Source organism: Natrix helvetica (assembly GCF_964273705.1).
Source record: "Natrix helvetica genome assembly, chromosome: 3".
Lineage (NCBI taxonomy): Eukaryota > Metazoa > Chordata > Lepidosauria > Squamata > Natricidae > Natrix > Natrix helvetica.
In genome coordinates this window covers 140,757,315-140,781,152 of record NC_138549.1, presented here as the reverse complement: position 1 = coordinate 140,781,152, position 23,838 = coordinate 140,757,315, and the positions used below count along the sequence as shown (strand labels likewise).

Genomic DNA, 23,838 nt, shown 5'->3' with positions numbered 1-23,838 from the left:
GATTCATACACTACAATAAGTCAGAATCACACTTATACAATCATAGGCATCACATGTCCACATTGACACAAACCATACAATTTGCATTTTTGCCTGATGATACCATAACATTGTGGTATCACTTGCCGTCCTGCTCCCCTCCAGACACATTCCCACAGTGTGTGAATCCAGCCAAACTGTCTGTAATATTCTTTCAAAGAAATTAGATCAGACAAGTGCTTTTGTAAACAAATTGATTCCAAAAACAAACAGCATAATCACGGACGTTACCGTGGTATCATCCATTTCTAAAGGGAAACAATATTCCAAAAGTGCTTCCTTCACTCCTGACCAGCTATCTCTCTGTGACCCCTTTGACATTACACCTCCTTTCTGTCTTTCGATTCCTCTTGTAGATAAATTTCCCATTCAGGATACACTTGGAAGTTATTAGTTCCAGATGAGAAAAGACGAAGGAATTATCTTTTATTAGAACGCAATCTTCATTGTAAAGGATTACCATTTGGCAATCTATAATTCCACGTTTGGCAGGGAACTCCAGCTCTTATCTGCCCTTACCAGCATGGTCAGGAGGACCATTAATGGAACTGAGCAGCAGTTCAAGACCTGGAAGACCACATATTCTCTCCTGCTGTGCTTCTTAACAAACTTCAGATCAGTGGTACATCCTTATCTTCATGCTGCATTCCACGTCCTTCCCGAAGTACATTTTCATTTGCTAAATTCCAGACTATTGCTATACTATATTCATGTGGGTTTTAGGGCTATTAAAATAAATGAAATGGCTTCCTGCCAACGTTTCCAGATTTCCTTTTGTAATACAGCATTGTTTGCCTCAGAAAAAGACGTGCAAGAACATTCAAATACCTTTTTTATTTCTGCAGATCTCATTAGCCACTTAGAAGCTCATATTGCTGCCCTGGAGAAATTTTCAGGAAACTATCACAACAGTGGAGATGAAAAGCTGTCTGAAGCTTTTACCACCTTTGCTTCATTTTCACAAGAGCTGCTAGAAGCCATCAAGAGCCTGGTACTGCCCCATCCATCTGACCTCCCATTTTCTGGGGAAAGTGTTCCTATGCCCTACTGTTGGGTTTACTGGGCATTGTTTTCCAACAGCATCTGGAGGGCCATGGACAGGTCTTTCCTGCTCTTTGTCATGATAGTTGGCATTAATTGCATTTTAGGAAATCCATTGAGAGGATCAAATATCTCCCCGGCCTGTGCAAAATCTGGCCACAGGTGTCAAGAAATGTACATGGTTAAATAATATCCTAGATATAAAAATGGAAAATGTGCTTAATACATTTATTAATCATAGGGGGCAGCAGAACATTTTTATGCTTTCCCCATGTGGGTAGTCAATTTTTGTGGACCAAAGCCCATGCTCAGCATTTGGGGAACCTGGGACAGAAATAAGGTGGGGGACAAATGTTTGAGAAATTTAACTGCAATGTGCATATTTTTAAATTATGCCAAAATTCCCATTAGGAGTCCAACTCAGTCCTGGTTTTAAAGGTATGCCATCAAGACTTTCCCTTCACCTTAATTTCAGGCCAAAGGATACACTTTGTAAAGTCATCTTTAGCTGTTCCAGTTTTGAATTAATGTTCTCATGATACAATTTTTGCCATGAGTATAATTTGGTGTAGCAGTTACTCTAGAAACCAGGAGACTGTAGGTTCTAGTGCCACCTTGGGTTCTTGTTCCAACTGGGTGACTTTGGGCCAGTCATTTTTTCTCAGTCCTAGGAAGGAAGCAATGACAAATTACTTCTGAAAACCTTGCCGAGAGAACTGCAGGGTCTTGTCCAGGCAGTCTCCAAGAATTGGCCATGATTGAATGGAAGAAAAACAAAATGTGGCATACTACACCAATCATTTGGCTGCTGATGTAATCTGGGTTGAGGATCAGCCGGCTTCCTATTGGTCCTTTAAATCTGACTGCAGAAGAGAGAGGACACTTGCATTCTGCAGAGACATTTGCCTTCAAATGCCTGATCAATCCATTCTGAAGAGCTGGTTCATCTTACACAGGCTCTTTATATGCACTGATTTAGCACACTTTTGAAAGAGCATGGATCTGTCCTTAAAGAAGACTAATTTACACTGCATAGAACAGTTGAATCAGGAAAGATAGTGGAGTTTGCCAGCTGTGCACTGCTAGTTCTGTGCCTAAAGAGGGTTTTAAAAGTTTTCTGGTGTTTCTACTGAGTAGGGGTTTCATGTAGCCATTGATTTTAATACTGGGGATAGCAGGCCCATCCCATTCCACAGGGTTCTTCTAGATGCTGCTTCTCATGAGTCCTCCCTTTGCAGCACTAAGCAAGGATGGAGTTCAATTATTATCAGTTGCTCCTTCCCATTTCACACCATGTCCCTTTCTCCATACCTGTGAAAACATCAGCTGGCTACTTTTGAATTCAGAATGCCTACTCTCTTGGAAGAGTAGTAGGACTTCTTCTTCTTCTTCTTCTTCTTCTTTTGCAAAACAGCAAGCTTAGGTCTGCTATAGATGAGATTTCTGAATATTATCTATTACAGGTAGTCCTTGACTTATGACCACAATTGAGCCCAAAATGTACGTTGTTAGGTGAGACATTTGTTAAGTGAGTTTCACCCCATTTTATGAACTTTCTTCCCACAGTTGTTAAGTAAATTACTGCAGCTGGTAAGTCAGTAATATGGTTGTTAAGTGAATCTGGCTTCCCCCTTGATTTTGCTAGCAAAAGATTGTCATGACCTTGGGACACAGCAACAGTCATAGGTTGCCAAGCATCTGAATTTTGATCACATAATCATGGGGGGGAGGGGTGCTATAAACATCGTAAGTATGAATAATTGTCCTGAGTCATTTTTTTCAGGGTCATTGTAACTTTGAACGGTCACAAAATGAATTGTTGTAAGTCAAGAACTACCTGTACTCTGGGACTGGTATTGCTTGCTTCTATCCTTGTTTTTGAATCCCTGCAGTACTGCTGAATCTGACTGCTTTTAGGGGAGGTTCTTATATCACCTGCCCTGCCTCATAAATACAATTATGGGGACCAGCCATTATAAGAGAACAGCTGCTTGCTAATCTTGTCTCTTCTTAATGTCTATAAACATCGACTGCCTAAAAGCATTCCACATAATAGCCCATGTTATACTGCATACTTTAATGTAAGTTATTACAACAGTTTTCAATATCCTCTTCTTTAATTAGGAAAGAGCACATTACGTGCCAACTACATAATAAACTGTGTTTTTCAGTTGCTGAGCCTCTATCACAATATTCGGTTTTCTCTGGATTCGCTGATCAAGGGAGATTTCAAAGGGGTGAGTTGATGCTGGAAACAGATTGTAGAATGTGTCTTAAAGCAAGTCATCTGCTTGTGGATTTTCAAAATGTGATTCCATGTAGTTTCAATAGTTGCTTTCCTATGTTGTAGGATCCAGCTCACACTCTTTATTGGGGGCAGCTCTTTTCATCCTAATTCACTCATGACAATATGGCAATGTCAATCATGCATGCTCAAATTCCTGATCTTGAAGTTATTTTCTTGCAAAGGCCCCCTTTTACACAGACTACTTTTCCGATAATGATTGTGGGCAGTTGTGGACAATATCCTTATTTTCTGAGCAATTCAATCTGTTCACTGCTTCACTGCTGCTGCCAGTTAGGGCAGAATCCATAGCAGATTGGGCTCTGGGGCTGATTGGGGCAGAACAATGCATTCCAGCTTACTTTTATGTCAGTTCAAAGACTGGTGGATAACATTTTAATATAACATTTCTGGAAAAGCTGATCATCTGAAAGAATTCACTGTCTATGATACCACATACTAAACAAAATTGAAAATGCTACTATGATATTTATTTCATCTGTTGGTAGGTTTTCAAACTCTTTGGAAATGTATTGGCTCTTTTTCTGTATATTGTTTTCAGTACCACTGTTAGAAGAAGGCTCAGGAGCTTTTGCAAGTATGTAGCCTCAGATTTTATTCCCTGATAGTCTCCGTTGAAAAGATCAAGTAGGTATTGCTTCTGTCAGAGAAGGTACTGATTAGGTCTGATGAGTACAATCAGACATCTTGAGGGTTGGTCATTCCAAACTTCTGTTTTAGTAATGGATCAGTTGAAACAAAACTTTGTTTAGTATCAATATTGTGCCTAAAGAAGCATAATAATGTAGCATGCTGTAAAGTATTATATAAACGGGAAATATGTCTTAAACACTAATCATGTTAAACAGATTAATTGCAATAACTAATTTTCTACATTATTGAAGTTAGTTCTAGCAAGCGATAAAAATAAAAATAGGAATCAAGTACATGTAAGCATAATGCATAGATACAGATAATCAACTAAATTGACAACTACAGATAAAATAGTTGACCAACAGAGCCAAATGGGAGATGTCTAAGAATTAATTGAGGAAAAATTGTGGTGTATTGTAAAAACAGTACAATGGTTTTAGCAATATTCAGAAAAATAGAATCCAGTTGATCTGATAATAACTGAAGAAAAAGGGAATCAGAGCAATTGGAATGCTTGACACACAAACTCATACATGTTAACAGAAAAGCTTAGCAATGTAAAATTATTTGGGAGTAGAAAAATAGAACGAAAGATCAAATGCAGCATGTTGCTTCGTCTCTCAATAGGATTTTAAAAAACCTTTTGAAAAAGCTTGGAAGGACTATGAAAGCAAACTGTAAGTTGGTTTGATATTATCTTCTTTACCAAAGTAACACTACTTTATTTTGAGCTGATTTTATTAAAATACCTAACATTGCTTTTTATCTACTTGAGTGCAAAGATAGAGAAAGAAAAGCGCGAGCTGGCAAAACAATATGGAATGGTGAGGACAGAGGTTGCTGGAGGAGAGATTGCGGAGGAGATGGAAAAAGAGCGAAGGATGTTCCAGTTACATATGTGTGAGGTGAGACAGGCAGGCGGTGAAGTTTCTTCTCAGGAAGGAGATCCTGAGCCCGTCTTTCTTTCAGCTTAGGCAGGACCCTAAGCATGATGCCTCTAAAATGGTTGAGAATCTATTAACTGCATCCTATGGAATCCTTGGTGCTCTGTGAGCTTGGTTGTTTTGGATGTTCAATACACAATTGGATAATATCTTCAGTGCTAGAAGGGGATGGGCTTATATCTCCCCCCCTGGCTTGGTTTCCACAGGCCTCGGACCAGTTCCCGCTCCACTAGGCCCCACATCCTTGGATCTTCTCGCTCCCTGTCATAACTTACTTCATTTATATTTTCTGAAGATTGCCCCTAGGAAAGAGAAATGGCCGATCTGCCATGTGGCCTTGCCTTACTATACAGAGTCCTCATGGTGCTGTGCTGTCCCAGTAGGGGGCATCATTTGGGAGCAGAAAAATTCTTGGATTGTGAGAATTGTGCCTGCTTCCAAATTGGTGCCCACTTCTAGGACAGCACCATTTGGCCCCTGTATATTATAGGAAGGCTGCATAGCAATTTGGATGGTTCTTTTTCTAAAAGATGTTCTTAGAAAAGTTAAGTGAACTGAGGCATGATTGGGGGAAAGAGGTCCAAGAGTGTGGGAAGCTTGCAAGGAGAGCCTCAGGAGACTGGGGAGGCCCTGGCAAGTCAGGGGCAGGCAGATAAGCTGGGGAAGTGTATACTGTGGGTCTTGGCCTGTGCCAGTCCTTCCTCACTGCCTGAGACACCTGGTATCCACTTAATGAACTGCATAGTCACTTAATGACCACCATGGGGAGAGCCAGGGTTGTGGTCGTTAAGGAAGTCAATCATATGGGCACCTCACTGAATAACCTCCGCAATGTACAACCGTAATTCTGGGCACAATTGTAGTCATAAGTTGAGGACTATCTGTAGTGGTTTTCAAAAAACAGGAGATGTAATATACAGCTGCAATGAAGAGGTAAAGTGGCAAAAATCACTTCCTGTTTTGTGCCCAATTCCCTCTTCAAATTGAAGAAACCTCTTCAGTTGATATAGGAGAATCTGGATCCAACTCTTTTAATTTTTTTCCCAATAAATTAAGTTTGTTTTTATTTCGCCAATACATATCCTTCAAGATAATTCCTTTAATTTTGGTACCTTCATTTTTAAAGCATCATTCCATCTCTGGGAATATATAATACTTTCATTATTTGGTAAAATTCAATTATAGTTCTTCAGATCTTAATTCTACCATAGTACCATAAACACCACTATATAGCAATTAGATTTTTTTTGCTGCTAGCTAGTGGAAATGAGTGTATCCTAATACTTGGGAATTATAAATGTAGCATTTGGTTTAGTTAGTGTAAACACTTATGTACGCTCTGCCTTTCATAGAATTTAAAAAATAAACCATAAAAATAAATTTAAATAACTTCAACACAAGTACAATTGTTTTTGAGTTTATGTAAAGCGAAGATTATCATATACTTTGTGCATGAGATAACTGCAAAGTGCAATTTAGCACTCAAGGAACAGAGGAGGATTAAACAAACAAATGAGTATGTAGCTCAAAAAGTCAGCTATGTAACCTTTCCCCCCAGTACCTAATTAAAGTGAACGAGCTTAAAACCAAGAAAGGAGTTGACTTGCTGCAGAATAACATCAAGCACTGCAACTCCCAGTTCAAGTAAGTGCCATCCATTTTCTACCTTTTCATTCTTCACAATTCTCTTGGTACCAAAGATATTAGGGCAGTTTAAATACAAATTTCTTGTTGCAAAAGCTTTTGAAAATGTGAATCTATGGCATAAATATATTTTATTCTATATTGTACATTTTACTCTGTTATGAGTAAGCAATCTTATCCTTGCAAAAGGGCTCTTCCAAATATAAATTGTAAATTTGAACTTACAGCAGTTCAAATCCTGGATCTCATCGTTCTCACAGTTGCATCTAGGACCGAATTGCTTTCTTATTAGCTCTATAATGCATGCAATATCACAACACATTAAATAGTTTCACTTGAGCATTAGAGAACTTCTGGGCAATCAGTTATCCATTCTTGCTTTACTGTCCCTCTAATGACTTGCCCACTGATGGGAAGATATCCTCATCTCTTCCCACTTCCCATCTTCTTTCTGCTGATCAAGCATCATTTCCAACATATTGAGGTCAGCAATTGTGATGGTAATTGTGGAAAGACTTCACTGAAAATAGTAGTGTTGATGAGAAAGAGTCCAATGGCATGAACTGAACATGCAATTTTTTACTTTGGTTTCATGGTATTTTTCTATCAGTTTCTTCCAGAAATGTTTAAAGGCAACAGAGAAGCACAAAGAATTTATAGAGAAATTAACTCCTGAGCTTCAGAGTGTGAGTATATAATATGAAATTGATAGGCCAAAATTTCATATCAGGTTAAAACACAGTGTGAAATACGTAAACAGAGACACGTTCTGGCAAGTCTTAAGCTTACACACAGGGAAACAAATGCTTTCCAAAGAGAAGTTCAAAGTTTTCACTTTACTTTTGGTTAATCAGATTCTTAGTTGTATTTAGCATGACTAAGGTTTGTATTATATCAAGACAAATTGGATAGCCATTTGTCTGGAACAGTATAGGGTTTCCTGCCTAGGCAGGGGGTTGGACTAGAAGACCTCCAAGGTCCCTTCCAACTCTGCTATTGTATTGTATTATTAGCAAGCTATCTTCAGAAAACACATTTTGAAGCTAGTTTGTTTGAACATAATACAACTAATATTAATAGCAGTTTCTCTGGATGGAGAATTTTGGCAGTTGAAGTCCACACATCTTAAAGCTGTGGAGGTTGAGAAATACTGAACAAATGCTTACATTTCCAAAATCCTTCTACCTTTGTAAATAATGTAGGAAAGAGCCTATCAACTTAGCGTAATGTGGAATTTCATTCTCATTCTGGCTTTTCATTCTCATGCATGCTGCATTGCAACAGTTTCACAAAATCTGAAGTCTTGGGCATGCAGTCTCCCATTAAAAACTTGGAAGTTCACATGTGTCAAGGGATTGGAGGTTGTAACTTAAAGTTTCAAGAACTTGCAGAAGCCACTGAGAAGAAAGGAATTATTGAACGATTACGATTTGAGAATATTATGTTTATTTTAAATATAAAATGGAATAAAATTTAACTTTTGTCCTAATGCGTCGATTTCATGCAGCCTCTAGCATGTCTCTCAACTGGAGTGGACATAAGTATAAGTATAATCTTTATTGTCATTGTACTTAAATACAACGAAATTGGTCAGCTGCAAGATACCTAGCCCTAACCTCCTCTCTAAATTTCAGGACAATATCTATTTGTTCCCAAGAGAAGGCAAACAGACTGGAAGACTCCTATAGTATAAGTGGAATAGTTAGCTTGAAACACTATATGTGTGGACTTGATTGTTTGGGCCTGACAACTGATGAGGCAAACTTTCAGCAACAGGTTGAAGGTTCCAAAAGGTCCTCAATCCTAAAATCACATTAAACCAGTTCCTTGAATATATCTTTAAGGAAGTGCAGATGTGCTCAAGTACTAATTGTTTGCAGGCCACATCCATAACAAATACTTTCAACTTAATAATTAAGTTCAAAATAAAAGGTAAACTGGTTCCATGGAAAGACATGTAACTTGGCCTTTTGGCTTTCCAGAAAGCTATTAAAGCTTGGTTTTGCCAATTGGCTTGGGTCCCTGAGGGGAGCGCTCACTGAGTTAGTTGATGGGGTAAGAAGACATCATCTCTATGGTGTCCATCGTCTTGGTTTTAGTTTTTTGAGTAAATTTAACATTTTAATTGTTTTTCTATTCATCTTTTTATAATCTGTAAGCTGCCCACAGTCAACTTATCGAGGAAGTGGGTGGCATATAAATTTAATAAATAAACTTCCTTTTCCTTCTGGACAGATTTTATATGCTGTTTTATGTAGTCTGAACGTCTCCTTTTAACATCTCATCTTAATCCCTTTCAAGTATGTGGAACAGTGAAGAAGGATTGAAGAGGCATAATTTGAAATTGCAAGCATCTGAACACACATCAGTCAGACTTGGAACAAGTGGTGTTAGCATTAAATTTGTTAGCTTAACAGGGGTTAAAATTGCTGTTAATAATGTGGGCTGGAGACTTCCTGGAGACTTGGGCAGCACAGAAAAAAATGCCAACTGAAGGTATTTTGCAGCAAACACAAAAACAACTTACGTGTTTGGTGGAATGTTTTTGTGATGCATTTTAGATGAAGTCAAAGCAGGAAGAGGAGAAGAAACAGTTATGTTCCCTTCGGGATCAGCTCAAATCAGCATTGCAGTTGGAACCCAGAGAGGTAAAACTAGGGATGGTACATCCAATTTTGCTATAGAGAAAGACCAGTAGGTACCTGATGAAACATTCTTAGAAATTGTTTTTTAAGGACTTAGAAGGAAGAATTAATTGGGGGAAAGGCAATTTACCATGAGCACAGTTTCTGCCAATCTGCCTTTGCTTCTGTCAATTCTTAAATTTTATGGAAGAGAATTTGGTTTCAAAATTCCTTCAAAGGAAAAGGGAGCTTCAGGAAATACTCACAGGTGGAGTGCTCCTGTATTTAATTACAAGAGAGTTGCATAGATATAGATGGGTGGATGTGGTCACGTCTCTTGTATTCATTGTACAGTTTTCTGTCCCATGTTCCGTATATCCTCCTTTCAATTAAATCTCAAAGGAAAACAGAATGAAGGACTTACTCCCAGAAGCCTTTTTAAAAAATAGTAGTAGCAGCAGTAGTCCCACCTAAGGGAAAGTTGTGCTCATGAGAAAATGTTGGAGAAAATGTTTTTCTTTCCATGGGGAAATTCAAAAAAGCCCAATATATCTCTCCCAAAATTTAGTGCAGAATTTCACATAGTCCTATTTTGTGCTTTGATGTGAAATAGACTGCCCATTACATTGTTTTAAGAGTAAAGTTCATAGTAAGAAAATGTACCAAGGTAGCCTATCACAGGGACAAAAAATATTTGGCCAAGGGTAATAAACACTCAGCTTTCAATTTCATCTGCTAACTTTGGAGGAGTTCTGATTAAAAGAAAAGATGGGGCCAGCAAAATCAGGCCATTATATTACATCAGTGTTTCTTAACCTTGGTAACTTTTAAGATGAATGGATTTCAGCTTCCAGAAATCCAATTCTACAGATCTTAAAGTTGCTACGGTTGAGAAACACTATACTAGATTGATCTTTCTATGCTTCAACAAGTATTGCTGCAGATAATTCATTGCTATTGCAGGCTTAGTATTTTCTGGGTAAATGTGCTGAACTTGTGCCCAAAGCAATTTTTTTTTAAAAAATATGAATCAGTGGGAAAAGAGAAAATATATCATATGATTAAATAGTTGAAAGGTTTTGTGCAGCAAATGGATTACATTATCTGTTAATGTAGAGAGCAGACCAAGAATCAATGGGTGAAAATGGCCAGGAAGCAATGGCTATATTTTAAGAGGATTTGATGGTAAGAGGATTTTGCAATATGGTGGAGTCTCTTCACTCAACTGCTGGATGATTGCCAGGGATTGGGCTGAGCAGAAAGGTGGAATCAATGTCCATCTAACTATTTCCAACTCAACATTTCTAATTTTGAGATCATAGTCCAATGGACCTTGGAGATTTTTTTTTTTTTTTTGCATTCTTGCTTATTGCTGTATATAATTACATTTTAAATATGTATATTTGTTTTCTAGCAGAATTCTATGAGCAAGCCAGTGAGGTATAGCATGCATCAGCTCCAGGGAAATAAGCAGTATGGCACAGAGAGATCTGGGAACCTCTTTAAGAAAAGTGATGGGTAAGTAATGCAATGATTTCATCCTTGGCAACTGCAAATATATGTTAAAAACAATAAAACTTAAAGCAATATAATTATTTAATTGTTGCCTGACTTTCTCTATTAAATGCCTGGGTTGTGACTATTTCTCTTGTAAGTTGCCTTGGAAATATTGTATTTTGAAAGCAGAGTATGAATTACTAAAAGGTAACCATCAGGTAACCATTGTTTTCCAGGCAGTTTTGGTGTCTAAAACTGTTTTTGTCATGTAAGTCTATGCTTGAAAAATATGCTTTTTGCTAAATTTCAACAGTTGGAATTTAAAGAAGAGGTCCATGTGAATTTTACATACCTTTAGTCCCACTTAGGCCTTGGAGTACATCATAACATTTAGTTACAAAGAATAACTATAATTTGATTTTTGTCTAATAAAATGCAGATCAATACGTTATGTATGCCAAAGCTTCCTTACAGATGTATCCTTAAATAAAACAATTTTATTCATATTAATCTTAATTATTAAAGTTGTTTCCAGGGTATATTTGGGGTTATCAGGTGTCTGGCAAAAAAGAGGATGTCCTTTTTGGCCTCATGTTTTTCTTCTAGCAAGCATAGCCTTAAAATCAAATATTGTCCACCTGAAATGGTATAGGGTTTCCTGCCTAGGCAGGGGGTTGGACTAGAAGACCCCCCCAAGGTCCCTTCCAACTCTACTATTGTATTGTATTGTATTTTTTGAGTCTGTTGATTTTTTTTTATTATTGTGTAGTGTTTCTCAGCCATAGTCATTCAAATTGTCATATATTGCGACTTTGTAAATTGTTTGCTTCTTTCTTTACCTTGTTTATTGATAAATTCAAGAGTCTAGATTTACATTATTTATTTCCCGATTTCAGCAATTGACTTCAATCAAGCCCTTTCAAATATATGATCATTATAGACTGTAGATCCCACGACTCATCATATATTTCTGTGTGAAATTTGAATGGGGCATCACTGCAGATTCTTTGTATTGTTAGCATGTGTTCTTAAAATTAGATTTTTTTGTAAAAATGCAATGAAAAGATGATTTCATATACATCTAAGATTATGAGTGTCAAACTCACATCACATCATCTTGTGACATATCATGACTTTCCTCACCTTTTGTTAAACTGGGGGTGGGGGGCATACGACACATCCGGCCCACGAGCAGCGAGGTCGATCCCCCTGATCTAGACCTAAGTAAATTTTTTTGCACTTTTTCACTGTAATTTTGAGTGTAGATGCCAAGAAAATTAAATAGTTAGTGTGCTCTCCTTTGTAATTCTCCATGTCCTCCCTTGCCTGTTCAGATATCTGATGGCCCACAGTACATTTCAAGGCCTAACTATCTTAAACCTTAACTTAAATCTGCCTCTTCTACAATGAACCTGTCTGACTCATAAATTGGTAAGATGGGTCTTTTTTGTAGCTGCCATCTTTCTGGCGTAGGAGGGAGGACCTCCTTTTTTCTCACAGATTTTGGAATGCATTCTCTTGGAAGCTGAGTTGGGCTTTCTCAGCACCCAGAATGTATTTATTGACCGTAAATTATATATTGTTTGGTTTTTTAAATGGACTGGCTCCCTTTTCTACTTTGCCTGAGTAGAAAATAAATAAATCCATTTATTATACTATGTCAGCCAGGGGTGAAATCCAGCAGGTTCTGACAGGTTCTGGAGAACCAGTAGTGGAAATTTTGAGTAGTTCAGAAAACCAGCAAATGCCATCTCTGGCTGGCCCCAGAGTTGGGTGGGAATGGAGATTTTGCAGTATCTTTCCCCTGCCATGCCCACCAAGCCATGCCCACCAAGCAACACCCACAGAACTGGTAGTAAAAAAAAATGAATTTCACCACTGATCTCAGCACAATTGTAGAAGATTCACCCTTCTCCACAGAGATTCCATGCTCTGCAGATTTGGAAAAGGCCTCTTTCCAGACAGCTCCTGTAGGGATGCAGATGGCTTCATTAGGAATAAAGGAAATAGTAGGAAACATTATTTCCATGAATACTTTTAAGTTCATTTAAATTATAGTTATATTCCAAGCATGAATACCTTTTGTTTGATCTGACCATCTGATGGTAATCTTATGCCATGGTGGTTGGAATTAATACTGTATATGTAACTGCTTAGTCCTCCAATAACTTAAAATGTTACCTGTTAACTTTTAAATAAAAATACACCATTTTTATATTTCAGCTTAAGGAAAGTCTGGCAGAAGAGAAAGTGCACAGTCAGGAATGGCTATCTTACCATTTCACACAGTACAGTATGCATTTTACTTCCAGTATCGGGATGTTTCTCTTAAAACAAAACTCTCAACAAAATGGAGCTACTGTTTATACATTGGAGTTCCTCTATGTCTTTTTTTCTTTTCTGGAGGCCCTGAAAGAGCAGGTCCACAACAGGTCTGCCTGGACTTGTGGATCAGCAGATCGAGGATGTGGCCAGTCAGGGCTTTGCCCGGTTTTAGCTAATATGTCATTTGCAGCCTTACCTGAGACCTGATTACAGTGTTGACTTCCTTCTGGAAATGCTCAACCTAACACCTATTGCTTCTCCATTGGTCTTCTGCCCAGTTTTTCCTCAGAAACCCTTCCTTTCCCTCTTGAATCTTGGATGAAGTGCTGCCAGTTGGATCTCTCCTTCCCATTCTTAGATTTTGAGATTTCTCATCCCTTTGGGTTATTTCCCTCTTTCAGGGCTGCCACCTGTGGACCTTTCTTCTCCTTTTTCAACTAGGAAGTGACAATTGCTCTGAGTACTCAACTTCTCTCCCCAACATTTCTTTCAGGACACTTTGTTCTCTTCATGCACATATATTTTCTCTCCTCTTCTTGTTATATTCCAACACATTTCATCTGACCCTCTTTATGAAATATATAATAAAACTCTGTAACATTAGCCCAAATAATGCTGCTTAGGATACTAGTTAAATGCTATTGAAACTGATGCGCGTTTCCTTTTCTATGATTATTTAGTTAAATCGTCTTCCGGTGAAGCTGAATTTGCTCACTTGTCAAGTTAAACCAAATGCGGATGACAAGAAATGTTTTGATCTTATTGCACGTGAGTTCTGTTAAGTTCATCTCAGACTGGAGTCGTTAACTAAGTGTCATCCAGATATTTGACTTTATTTCTCACCAGTCTCTGTAAACATGCCAATGACAACGGATTGTAGGAATTGCTGTTCAAAGTATCTAAAATGTACTTGGTTGCTTATTGCCGATGGAATGATTGTTAGGTACTTGTAATTTATCTCACAAGTATCGTGTATCCGAGTAACTCACCCTGCCTTCTCTTCCCTCTCCCCATTCCAACTGAAATCATACACATTTTTAGCTATGCCATGCATCTGACAAAATGAGCCAAAGTTCATGAAAGCTTATGTATTTTAATATATATATTTTAATTGTGAAAAAGTGCTACCAGATCCTTCCTAATTTTTGGCTACCATGGCTAATATGGCTGTCATCCTACAATATTTTTTGTTAATAACTCCACTTGTTTTTTTATTACATTTCTTTACTAATATCCAGTCCTTTCCATGTTTGTATATAAAAGGTAGCTTTATCACTGTTATTTTCTGGTTTGTAAATACAACCCTATTCTGTTTGTGTGGGGTTTTTTTTCTTTTCAGATAATCGGACCTATCATTTCCTGGCAGAGGATGAACAAGAATGTAATATGTAAGTTCCAGGGTGGAAAAACGAGGGCTTTTTCACTGGATTTCTCCAAAGAGAGTCTGAATAGGTTTTTGACCTCTGTGCTGAGAAAATGTTAATGTCAAGGGCCTGGCGGGTCTCTTTTAAGTCTAAGATGTTATTATTCTTTTCCTACTAATTGAAATCTTATTTTTGTTCTTTCAATTTTAATTTATTTATGGCGATAAGGCCCAAATGATACTCTCTGTTCAATTGTGTCCAATTCTCAGTTATTCTATGGACTGGGTCTCTCCATATTTTCTGATCTTACACAGCTTCTTCCAGTGATTTTATGCTGTGGCTGGTGTTGGCTTTGATGGTGTCCAGCCACCAAATACCTACAAAAGGTCCCAGTAGCAGGTTTCAAATATAATCTAAATTTTTCCATTTGATAAAACAGTTTAAAATGTATAACATTTTAAACATATTACATAATACACTAAAAAACCCAACTTACTGAGGTGTTACTAAAAATCCTGGTTTTATAATCATAGTTAAACATTTGGCAGTGGCCTCTGTAATATTTTCATCTGCAAGTAAAATTTTAACATATTCAGAAATACTTCTTCCTGTTTTTGATTTTAAAATAAGCCAGATAACTTCCTGCCAAAGACTCCTATAAAATTCACAATACCATAAAATGTGATAAACTGTTTCAAGATCAATATCATTTACAAGGACAAAATCTTTAAAAGATGGTGAGTTTTTGAAATGTACCTTTTAGTTCTTTTTTGGCAACATATTTAATTTAGCTTTTGAAAACTGCCCTTCACAGATGCATGAAATTAATAAGTGGGAGGCATAAGACTATATATCTTTTTCCCGTGTCAGGGAAGTGTTTCACCCATCAATTTCAGTCATCATACAGACAGATCCATTTTTATCTTTCTCCGTTTTTAATGTGAACGAAGTGATGTACACAGTGAGATTTTATACATTCCCTTAATCTGTGGCGCTCTATCTAACAGGATGAAGGCATACATTTATCTAATGACATTTTCTATATTACAGATGGATCTCTGTTTTGAGTAACAGTAAAGAAGAAGCTTTGAATGTTGCCTTCAAACAAACCCTCAACAAGGATGGATACAACATGGAGAATCAGACTGGAGCAATCATTGAGGAAATAAAGCACATGCCAGGAAACAACATGTGCTGTGATTGCTCAACACCAGGTGCAAAAAGAGATTGTTACTACTTTTCACCATATCTCTGAGAAACAATTTAGGATCTCAGCAAATGATTATGTTAAATTGTAGAAAAGAGTGATATAGCCCTTGCTATACAATAGATAGGATGTGTGGAGTCTTATTTCTTCTCCAGGAACTGAAAAGGCAGTCTTTTAACCAGCCCATATCAATCTAGTCAACAATTCTTACTATTTCCAATCACATAGCTGTTGGTTGTACCAGCAGGGAATTTCGGAGAAGGAATCCAACATACCTGAAGGGCGCCAGACTGGGGAAGGCTTGAGTGATGGGTGATTTGAAAGCAGTCTTCTCACTCATCTGGTTAATAGTTTTTCCTAGTTTGTTCATTCAGTTTCTATTTGATTTCAAATTCTAAACATAAAGTGGCTTTTTGAGGTACTTTGCAACAGGCTAGATATATTTATAAGCTCAGCAACATGGGCAGAGTAACAAAAGATGCTGGCATGGGGACAGAATATGAAAAAAAATGCATCAAAACTTCACTGAACACATGCCACCATTTTCTTTCATTGCACTAGCTGTGGATGCCTAGAGCTTCCTAGGAGGTCTGTGTTCAGCCTATGTTCGGTCCGGTTTGGCCAAATAGGTAGTAACTCCGAGATACACATGACTGTACTGGTTCTATGATCGGGGGGCGCCATCTTGATTTTCTGTTCTGCACATGCACAGAACAATCTTCATTTTAAAAATGTATTTTTTATTCATTCATGTGTTTATGTGCAGATCGTTTTAAATGAAAATGCTTCTGTGCAAAGTTTTTTTTACTAACAAACTGATAATAATGGCGGCCGGAACCCACCCCTGCATCCAGCAGACCAATTTGAGAATTTAAAAAATGGCATTGCATCATTTTCCAACATGAGAGTTAGTTCTGACACAGCCCCTGAAAAACAATTATGTTTTGGCAGTAAATCTCACAGTTGCCAAAACATAGAAACAAATGAGAATGGGATTTCCCCTGAAGAAAGGAGGCTGGACTACTTGTTGCACAGGAGTTCAAAGGAGACACAAACACATTTAAATTGTAATTCTCTAAAGAGGGTTTGATGTTGCAAAACAATTGCCTTCCCCCTTTGTTAAATAAAACATCTGCCCACTTCCTTGCACACAGACTGTTAAATGTGACTATTGTCTTTGTTTCCCCTTATTTTGTTTTATTTTTTATTCTGTAGTAAACAGTAGTAAACTATTAATATTTTAGGAAATACTGTACCTTCACAATGTCAAAAATTGGGAACATTTCCTGTATCATTGATTATTTCCAGCAAGATAACACTATATCCCTGTGCTCCCTCCCTGCATAGATCCAGCATGGCTCTCCATTAATTTGGGAATCTTAATTTGCATTGAATGTTCTGGGATTCATCGAGAGTTGGGTGTGCATCACTCCCGCATCCAATCATTAGCCTTGGACAAATTGGCCACCTCAGATCTTCTGGTAAGAACCAATTTCATTCTACACCATCACCATTCTTTTACAAATTTAGCATCGGAATAGGTTTGATGTTTCACTATGTTATAAAATCTGTGTTATATTCTTATTTCTTTTTGCAGTTGGCTAAAAATATTGGAAACTTACGATTTAATGAAATAGTAGAAGCCAACCTTCCCAATTCATCTTCAAAGCCAACTAAGGAAAGTGCAATGTAAGGAACATTCATTATTTTATGATCATGAGAAGGGGATTGGGAGAGAACAGACAGAATTATCACAATTCCATAAAACAAAGTTTAAAACACTCAGAATATCAGTTGAACAAATGGCTACAGTCAGTGTGAATTTTGGCAATTTAAAAGTAAACTTGAAAATAAAAATAAAAGCAACTGAGATTGCAGCAATTGTGGTTACTTTTCTTGTTACAAGAAGTTCCCTGCCAGATCAGATTAAAAGGCCATGAAATCCAGTATCTTCTAGTGACTTTTATTTGCTTCTGGGAATACAGCAGGGCTTGTAGGCATTAATCTTCTTTCGCTGTAAAAATATATATATTTTAACAATTGCACTGATTATATAGAAAAAGACAAATACATAACAGGACACGTGATTTTTATTGTAAATAGACTTTGGAGTCCTTAGTGTTATCTGAGCTTAGTTGTTTGCCTGTAGACATTTCATTACTTGGCTAGGTTTGGTCCTTTTTTATATACAATAGCTTGCCTGCCAGTGTTGGTGAAAGAATGCTTTTCTCTGTGGTAGCTCCTTGATTTCTGCTAAATTGCCATGGAAAGCAAAAAAAATCAACAACAGCATTGTATTAATTTTCTCCAGTAATGAACTATTTTTTAAAACAATATTCAAATATTCTGAGAATGCAGAAGAAGAATGATTTTTATGGTTTGGGAATGTTTATACCATTGTTGTGAGCTGCCGAGGCTTTTGGCAATAAAATGGGTAGCTGTCTAAATCAAACAAACAAGAATAGTAGTCACACCTCAGTATTTGACTGCTTCAAAACTCATCGAATTCAGTACTCCATGCATTTTGAAACAAAAATCTTGTCCCAATACTCATCTTTCTCCTGGTACTCGATGCGCAAGGAAGAACTTGCTGGCATAGGCTGCCTCATGACTCGCTACTCCTTCCAGCTGAAATAAAGGATCATGTGGTAAGTCATGTGGTTTGCTGAGTACCCGTTGTTTTTAGTATTTGTCACACCTCCCAGAACAAATCCTGAATGAGTACCAAGGTGCCACTGTATTTTGCATGGGGAAAAGAAATATTTGAGAAATTGCAATACCAATTTCAACACAAAGTTATTTATTGTCTTATTTAAGTAATTTATAGGTGGCTACTGAACTAATTAGATGGCCTCTCCCCCCCCCCCCCAATGCTTCCTTCTCCCTCTCAGTCCATCTTTTTAATTCATTTTTTTTACTTCCATTGTTTATTTTTTCATTGCTTTGCTTTTGTTATCTTTACATTTTTTATCATTTTTCTTTTTTTGTTTTTGTTTTACTGTTGCAAGTTGGCCAGAGTAGCCCCACAGAAGATGGCCAGCAAATAAATTTAACGAACAAATAAGTAAATATAAACAAATAATTTCCTTTTTTCCTACCCCAAAGGGTAATATGTTAAGTAGGGAACAATGGAAAGGACGTCTTTCTTCCTGTTTTTCCTTCTTTTGGAGCCTTATGATTTGCACTTCTCTGCTTATTGGAAAGAGTGCATTGTTTCTGCTAGAGGATCGTTATCGTGCACCTTTTAAATCTGTAATTTTTGTCTTCCCGTGTACCATTATAGGACTCATCGGAAACTTTTCATAATTTCGAAGTATGTTGATAGGAAGTATGTTGTTCCAAGGATCATGAGGAGTCCAGTTGCCAAGCTCAAGAATTTGGAGAATGCTGTCAAAGAGAAGGATATATTTATTTTGCTTCAAGCATATGCAGAAAAAATGGAGTTAAGCGAGCCTGTTTTGGAATTTAGCCAGGTGAGACTTCCTCCTGTTAAAAGCTGAAGGATAGGGACACTTTAGCAGAAATGATACATTAATATCAAAATGTGGAACATGCAAATACACTCTTTTTATTCACACTTAAAAGGAAACATTGGTTTTTGAACTATGTGCTAGAAAAGATAATTGGCTTGAAGTGACTCAGCATTCATGTTCTGGTCTTTTTCTTCAGAGCTGTAGCTTGCTCAATAAAAAACTCATTAACTTCCCTTTCCTTCTTCTGAGTCAAAACCCACTGAATGGAAAAAAACTTGATACAATTTGACACAGTTTATACACACACACACACACACAAACACACACACAAACACACGTTTTCTACAGTTTGGTGTCCTCAAGATGTGTTGGATTGTTATTTCTGTTGTCAGTAGTGCTGATAGAGTCTGTTTTCCCACTTATTCGGAGGCCACCATGAAGGATGATGCTGACATATTTATTTCCACCACTGCCTCTGTTGTCCGCTCATTTTGCCCTACATTTTCTCTTAAATGTAATTAATAAAATAAACAAATAACCCTTTTTTTACTAATAATATTATGTAAACGTTTGAACACTTTTCCACTATAGCAGTGATAGTGAACCTTTTTGGCACCGTGCCAAAAAGATTGCGCGGAAACATTGCATGTGCACATACATGCTCGTCGGGGCCTCTCTCTGGAAAAGCCAAACTTCTGGGCTCCAGCACGGACCTGCGCCCGACAATCAACTGGCCAGCATGCATGTGCATGACGGTTTTTGGCATTGCTGCACACACAAAGGTCAATTGATCATCACATGTGCATGCACACCAGAAACCCAGAAGGCAAACAGGCAAGGGCGCGTGTGCAGGGCGGCATAGCTTCGCATGCCACTTTGGGCACACATGTCATAGGTTCGCCATCACGGCACTATAGCCTAAATAATAAGTTTTCACAATTGCTGCAGGAAGTTCTGTGATTCTGTTTTCACCTGAGGAGACTTTTTAATAGTAACACCAAAAAGTCATTTTGAAAAATAGATACTGACAGTGGGAACAATTGGGTGGAATTAATTTCATAAATAGGATTAAGCAGCCCTTCCCGATTCTCCAGTAAACTATTAGCCATCCATAGTTGTTCAGTTGCACTAGGATCAGAGAGCAATTTGTAATCTAAATTTAGGCAAGTAATTCCGTAAAGTTTCTTCTGATGTTTTTTTCTATTGTAAATTAGCAGAAATTGAAGAAATCATCCCTATGATGTTAGTTCCCCATGAAATATCATGGCAATCTATTTTTCTAAATAATCAGCTTGTTTTTCTTTCTTGTTTCAAAGGAACCTAGAGAGACACTTCTTCATCTGGCAGTCCTTGTTAGTGACCGAACCTCTTTGCATATTGTAGATTTTCTGGTGCAGAACAGGTGAGTTGATTTGACAGGCCTAACAGATTTAGCAAGTAGCAAATGTTCTTGTGTTTTTTCACATGCATACCAAATAAAGTGAGAGTACTAATAGATTCTGAGCTATTAGCTCTGAGGTTTCTTCATCCTGGCAGAACAAAAAGTTTACATACCGCATATAGGAGAGATCATCAGACATCTTGGAGTGAGATATCATCAACATGCTGATGATACGCAGCTTTACATCTGCACCTCTGGGGACCCAAATGATGCTGTGGCTACCCTTTTGGGGTACCTCGAGGACTCTGGGGGCCTGGATGGGAGACGTTTCAACTGAACCCTGATAAGATTGAGTGGCTCTGGGTATATGGAGCCTTAGTATCCAAACACTTATCATCTTTAGTTCTGGATAGGTTGGTTACTATCACAGATAGACTTGATGCACAACTTGGGGTATTTCCAAGACTCACGGCTCCTAGACTCAAAAAGCAGGTGGCAGTCATGACTAGGAGAGTCTTCACACAACATTGTGTGGTACATCAATTGCGCCCTTTTCTGGACTGTGAGGACCTGCATTCAGTCATCTCCTGTTTGGATTATTGCAACACACTCTACATTGGGCTATGCTTGAAGAGAAACCACAATTGGTCCAGAATGGACCAGCGCAGACAGTTTTGGGGGCCCCTATGGTGGCACTGGCATAGATAATACCACTGTTACACAGGTTGCATTGTCAGCCAGTATGCTTCTGGGCGCAATTCAAGGTGGTTGCTACCTTTAAAACTCTTTATTGCATGGGTCTAAGATAACTGCAGAACCATCTTTCCCCAATGGGAATGGGCCACTCCACTCGTGCTAGCAGAAGGGGCAGATCCCATCAATCAAGGAATTTTGGCTGATGGGATCCAGGAGAAGAGTCCTTTCTGCCACTGCTCCTGCCCTTTAGAACATCTTGCCACAGAGATGGCACACTTCCGTTGTCTTTATGAACTGTGAAACCTGACTCCACCTTTAAAACTCAGGCTTCCGGTCTTTGTCTCCGTACTACCCAGAGGAATCTCTTGTGGATTGCTATTTCCTGAATCTACTGGAGAGGAAACCTTTTCTTAATGCCAGATTGACTAAAGAAACTCTCACTTGTTTGGATTTTCTGCTCCCTGGACTCATCTGCCTGCTCTGCTCCGCCAGCTGTCCAGTCTCTACACTGACTGACTTCTCTGTTTTATAAACTATGTCTCCAAAAAGACCACCACCTGGAAAACCTGGCTTTGCTACTTCTGCACCGACATCTGCAACATCCAGCCCTGCCACACAGTCAAAGATTACAGAAATGATGCAACCTAAGAGCACAGAGGTGGACTTGCTGCAAATGCTTCAACAACTCATACAGGGCCAGGAAGAAATTAAGAAACAACTAAAGGAAATGAAGGAAGAAATTAAAGAGAATCAAGTCCAAATTTATAAGAACTCGCAGAGACTGGACCTTGTGGAGGGTGGGGTGGCGGAGGCGAGGGGGGGGTGGAAGTTTTACAGAAGAGTAACAAAGAACTTGATATTCAACAAATGAAAACAGAGTTTGAGAGAATGTCCTTCTATCTTAGATTTCAAAATGTTATAGAAACAGATGGAGAAAATATAAGGGACATTATGACCAACATTTTAGCTGAATACATACACAAAGACAAACAACAGATGGAGTGGGAGATAGACTTGGCCTATAGAGTGAATTCAGCATATGCTAGGACACACAATGTACCCAGGGAGGTTCATATTAAATTCCTTAGGAAAAGTACAAGAGACGTAATTCTGGGTGTACAAAGGGGGCAAGCATTGACATACCACGATAGGGAGATAACCATCTTGAAGCAGATCCCAAAAAAAATTAGGGAGAAAAGGAAAAGTTATTCGCAATTGGCGAATAAATTATACCAGAAAGGGGTGTGGTTTAGATGGTTGATGCCTGAAGGGATGTTGATATTCTGGGAGGAGACAAGAATTAGAATTAATACACCCGTAGAGGCTCAGGCCTTTATGGAAAAAAATAAAGCAAACCTAGAAAAAGCAGAAGACTCTACAACGGTTATACAGGACACGGGAGGGGCCGGAGCTCTGCCAGCGGGGGGGGGGGGGGGAAGGGGCAATACCAAGAAAGCTCAGATCACAAAAATGAATAAGAAAACCACATTGTTATAAACATACCGAAAGTAATAATGAAATTATATTTAGAAAATATATTATGATATATAAGTTGATTGAAAACTTTTATTCCTATATGCTGATTTTACATGATTATGTATTAATGTTTTATATCCAGATGTATACCATGAGTTTGGAGGGAGGGGGCGTCTGCCATACTTGCAACTGCCAAAATTTGTATATTATTCCACATACCCTTTTCCTAGTAAATGTTTTAAAAAAACCAATAAAAATTTTTGAAAAAAAAAAAAAAGAACATCTTGCCACAGGAGGTAAGATCTGCCCCTCTCTTTTAGCTTTCAGGAAAAGCCTTAAAACATGTCTCTGCCAGTTGGCATGGGAACCTGAAGGAGAATCTGTTGGCTGGAGATGGCTAGTGCACTAATAGAGACCCTTACCTCTCTTTCCACCCAATCCTTGTTTTTAGTTTTTTTAATTTTTCTAACTTTAATCCATTTTCATATTAATAATCGTTGAGTGTTTGTGTGTTTTACCTTGCTATAAGCCACTCAGAGTCACCTTGATCAGTGAGATCCCAAATAAATTTGATCAATCAATTAATAAATAATCATGATTCCGTAAGTGGAGAATTTTTGTTTGATGAATAATATTTCTCTTCTAGTGGGAGCCTGCTGAAACAGACATCCAAGGGAAATACTCCCCTTCATTATTGTAGCCTTCATAATAAACCTGAATGCCTAAAACTCCTTCTGCGAGCAAAAGCCAACATCAAAATCAGTAAGTGATCATGAAATAAAATTAGGGTGCAAAATGTTAGTCTATTTCACTATAGTGCTACAATATGTATAGTGAATACAGGTAGTCCTTGAGTTACAACCACAACTGAGCCCAAAGTTTATGTTGCTAAGTGCAACATTTGTTAAGTGAGTTTGCCCCATTTTATGACCTTTCTGCCCATGGTTATTAAGTGAATCATTGCATTTGTTAAGTTGGTAACATGGTTGTTAAGTGAATCTGGATTCCCTATTGACTTTGCTTGCCAGATGGTCACAAATGTAGACCTTTTTTTCCTTTTTCCTTTTTCTATACCTTCTTTTTTTTTAAATTTAGGTTTACCTAGCAATAATGGATGAAAGTTCAGTTTAAGAAAACAACTTGAATATTTGTATCACTGTAAATATTATTTTAATACTGCATACCTGAA

The 23,838-nt window shown here is 37.9% G+C and overlaps 1 protein-coding gene and 1 long non-coding RNA gene across 3 annotated transcripts in view; one reads left to right on the top strand and one right to left on the bottom strand.

The window, feature by feature from the left end:
- LOC309388924 (arf-GAP with SH3 domain, ANK repeat and PH domain-containing protein 1-like) overlaps positions 1–23,838 on the top strand; it is a 48,120-nt gene that overhangs the window by 5,313 nt on the left and 18,969 nt on the right. Inside the window, exons 3-19 of one of the 2 annotated variants that reach the window (XM_081946695.1) lie at positions 885–1,030; positions 3,252–3,317; positions 4,646–4,695; positions 4,794–4,923; positions 6,521–6,606; positions 7,217–7,292; positions 9,168–9,254; positions 10,648–10,748; positions 12,951–13,020; positions 13,733–13,820; positions 14,392–14,440; positions 15,467–15,630; positions 16,971–17,104; positions 17,221–17,312; positions 18,907–19,096; positions 20,413–20,498; positions 23,296–23,411. In XM_081946695.1, coding sequence (XP_081802821.1) covers positions 885–1,030; positions 3,252–3,317; positions 4,646–4,695; positions 4,794–4,923; positions 6,521–6,606; positions 7,217–7,292; positions 9,168–9,254; positions 10,648–10,748; positions 12,951–13,020; positions 13,733–13,820; positions 14,392–14,440; positions 15,467–15,630; positions 16,971–17,104; positions 17,221–17,312; positions 18,907–19,096; positions 20,413–20,498; positions 23,296–23,411 — 1,731 coding nt within the window. Of the gene's footprint in view, positions 1–884; positions 1,031–3,251; positions 3,318–4,645; positions 4,696–4,793; positions 4,924–6,520; positions 6,607–7,216; positions 7,293–9,167; positions 9,255–10,644; positions 10,749–12,950; positions 13,021–13,732; positions 13,821–14,391; positions 14,441–15,466; positions 15,631–16,970; positions 17,105–17,220; positions 17,313–18,906; positions 19,097–20,412; positions 20,499–23,295; positions 23,412–23,838 lie in introns of both variants that reach the window. The other variant, XM_081946694.1, reaches the window with a different exon arrangement.
- The window catches only part of LOC309388928, a 36,595-nt gene continuing 31,279 nt past the window's right edge, over positions 18,523–23,838 (bottom strand). The window contains exon 4 of the long non-coding RNA XR_014174868.1: positions 18,523–19,010. This is a non-coding gene — a long non-coding RNA (uncharacterized lncRNA). The remainder of the gene's footprint in view (positions 19,011–23,838) is intronic.